General features: G+C 40.9%; 1 protein-coding gene across 1 annotated transcript in view; it reads right to left on the bottom strand.

Moving 5' to 3' along the window:
* Positions 1–1,455: 1,455 nt before the first annotated feature.
* SOAT1 (sterol O-acyltransferase 1) overlaps positions 1,456–2,587 on the bottom strand; it is a 46,087-nt gene continuing 44,955 nt past the window's right edge. Inside the window, exon 16 of the mRNA XM_037035037.1 lies at positions 1,456–2,513. Coding sequence (XP_036890932.1) covers positions 2,457–2,513 — 57 coding nt within the window. The 3' untranslated portion in view covers positions 1,456–2,456. The remainder of the gene's footprint in view (positions 2,514–2,587) is intronic.

The raw sequence follows: 2,587 nt of genomic DNA, 5'->3' as shown, positions 1-2,587 counted from the left end.
AAAAGGTATCATCCAGTAACTGAAAATAATTTTAGCAAGGGGGAAATCAATAAATATTCCCAAGATACATTTGTAAGTAGTTTTATTTCCTTTGCTAGCCCTGGCTGGTGTAGCTCAGTGGATTGAGTGTGGGCCTGCAAACCAAACCACCATGGTTCGATTCCCAGTCAGGGCACATGCCTGGGTTGCAGGCCAGTTCCCAGCAGGGGACGCAGAACAAGGGGCAACCATACATTGATGTTCCTCTCCTTCTCTCCTTCCCTTCCCCTCTAAAGATAAATAAATAAAATCTAAAAAAAAAAAAAAAAAGACTTTTGCTGAAAGCAGCTAATGATAAGACCACGGCTCCCAGGCTAGTTTCTTTCACACAAGGTGGGTGGCTGTTCCTTTGAGTGTTCCCGAAAGTTTCTTAGGACACTCTTATCATTCTAAAGAGTCTCCAATCATACAGCTATTATTTGTCACATAAAAATCTTTTGGGGAGTTTTGAGCAGGAAAAAAAAATCACTAATACACAAAAGGAAAACGAGGTTGTTTTTATTTATTTGTTTTTTTAATAGCCACGGCCAGCCCGACAAATGCAGTGTTCAGAATCAGTCCGGAGCAACCAGCCCCCTCCTGTGAGCTGCATGTCCACTGTGCTTCACAGAAACACAGACCAGAGCATTCCATTCTCTCGCCTCAATGTATTGGCTCATTCACACCCAAGTCTTCCACCAACCTCATTTTCTCAGCTCCCTCATTATAATTCAAATGTAGTTATAAATGTAAGTGGTTGATTCATTTTAACTGTTAATAAAATCACCAGAAATTAGACGCAATATTAAAGCAGTCTTGTTTTGGGGTTATGGTTCCGTAACAATCACAAGACCACTTGCCAGATATGTTTAGGGAACCTGTTGGAAGACAACCTCCTCTGAGGTACACGTCCGTCTGTCCAAGTCGGACGTAACGTGCAAAAACTGCCTAGCTTCATGTGGACCAGAGGTGCTGGGAATAGAACGGTGACAGAGTGGGCACCTGTAGTGCAAATTAAGTTGTGACTATCCCGAAACTCTTCCTAACTTCTCGTGACACTCTGGCTACCTCTACAGTAACTCAGAAAAGACTTCCAAGCGGTTCTGGATAGCACCCGGCCTGCTAGAACACCAAGAGAGCCCATCAGACTCGCTGCTCCAAGTAGCAACCATTTCTCGAATAATTCACGCCTCCTTCTTTGGGTGGAGAGTTGAACCGCATTCAAGGTCTCTGATATTCTTTGCAATGCTCAGTCTTTACAAACACGACCACCCTTCAGACACGGACAAAATCATTCAGCTGCACCCTCAGTATTAGCAATGGGTGTCTCATAACATGGGAACACCACACAGTAGGGTCCATGTTCTTGAAAGTGATCACACAGTAATTTGCTTCATCGAAACCCTACTACCATTAAAAGTATAATAATTGAACAAATACAGAAGCCAGCTTCTGGATCTTTAATAATCAATATAACATTAATGGAGGTGATTAATACTTCTGTTACAGGCTTACTAGCCTGCAAAATAATTCAAGTCAGTATTTATTAGACAACAAAATAACTGTACCAAAGGATACTACTAAATAACTTAAAAGTTACGACCTTTCCGGTTTTTTTAATTATTTTCTTCTGTGATAAAGTAATATAAACACTTGATTGGTTCCGCAAGACTTTTAAAAAAATTACTCTGAAAGTTATAAAAACACATTTTTTTGGCCTGTGCCTTCTCTTTCCCTTTCTACTTCTGTTCATTTCGAGGTATAATATTATGAAATCAAACTCAGAATTTGAGGTGAAAGGTATAATTTTGATTCACAGAAACCATGACCTACACTGTTTAGTGAAAAGAAGATAAAACTGGGATAGAGCCAAACTTAAAAAAAAATGAGGATGTATAATAAGATTATCTTTAGAAAGTAGGTACTTTCTCTCTTTCTACTAGAAATAGAAAAACGTTCCAAATTTTCTCTTCTTTCCCAATTGCATGCTTAATCTACATGCATTCCAACAGTGTGCATGGAAAAATTTCTAAGCCAGAGGTATTTCAGTGACTTCTTTGTAAGTGTTTTGGCTAATTCAGTGACCAAGAAAACATGATGTTTAGTCTCTAATTAGACATTCAAGAAACAACAAAGATATCATTTCTGAGGCTTAAGCTAATATGACCCAGCCAAAATCTGTCATTATGTTAGTTATAAGGCTTCCTTCTCCTCCAACCCCCCAGCCCCCTCAAAAGTACTGCTGAAGTGTACGTAATCCCAGTAAACGTCCAACAGCTCAGCTCCAGACGACCCGGGAACGGAGTGAGTCATCTGTCGGGTCTGGCGTGGTCCGAATAACAAAGGGCTTCATCGGTAACTGCGGGAAAGAGACGCTGGCCCCAAATCAGGCAAAAGATCCAATCTTCAGTGTCAAGGAATAAACCAAGTCCAAGCTTCTAAAATTCGTAACGGCAAGTCCAGGAGCGTGGATGGATGTAATCGAAAAATGTTGGCTTTGAGGAAAACAAAAATGTAGTTTACTTGTGTGCACTGTGTGCATGAGATACGGGGGGGGGGGGGGGGGGGG

This window comes from Sturnira hondurensis, unplaced genomic scaffold (genome assembly GCF_014824575.4).
Source record: "Sturnira hondurensis isolate 20B ecotype Veracruz unplaced genomic scaffold, ASM1482457v3 Scaffold0022215, whole genome shotgun sequence".
NCBI lineage: Eukaryota > Metazoa > Chordata > Mammalia > Chiroptera > Phyllostomidae > Sturnira > Sturnira hondurensis.
This window is presented reverse-complemented; position numbering and strand designations above follow the sequence as displayed.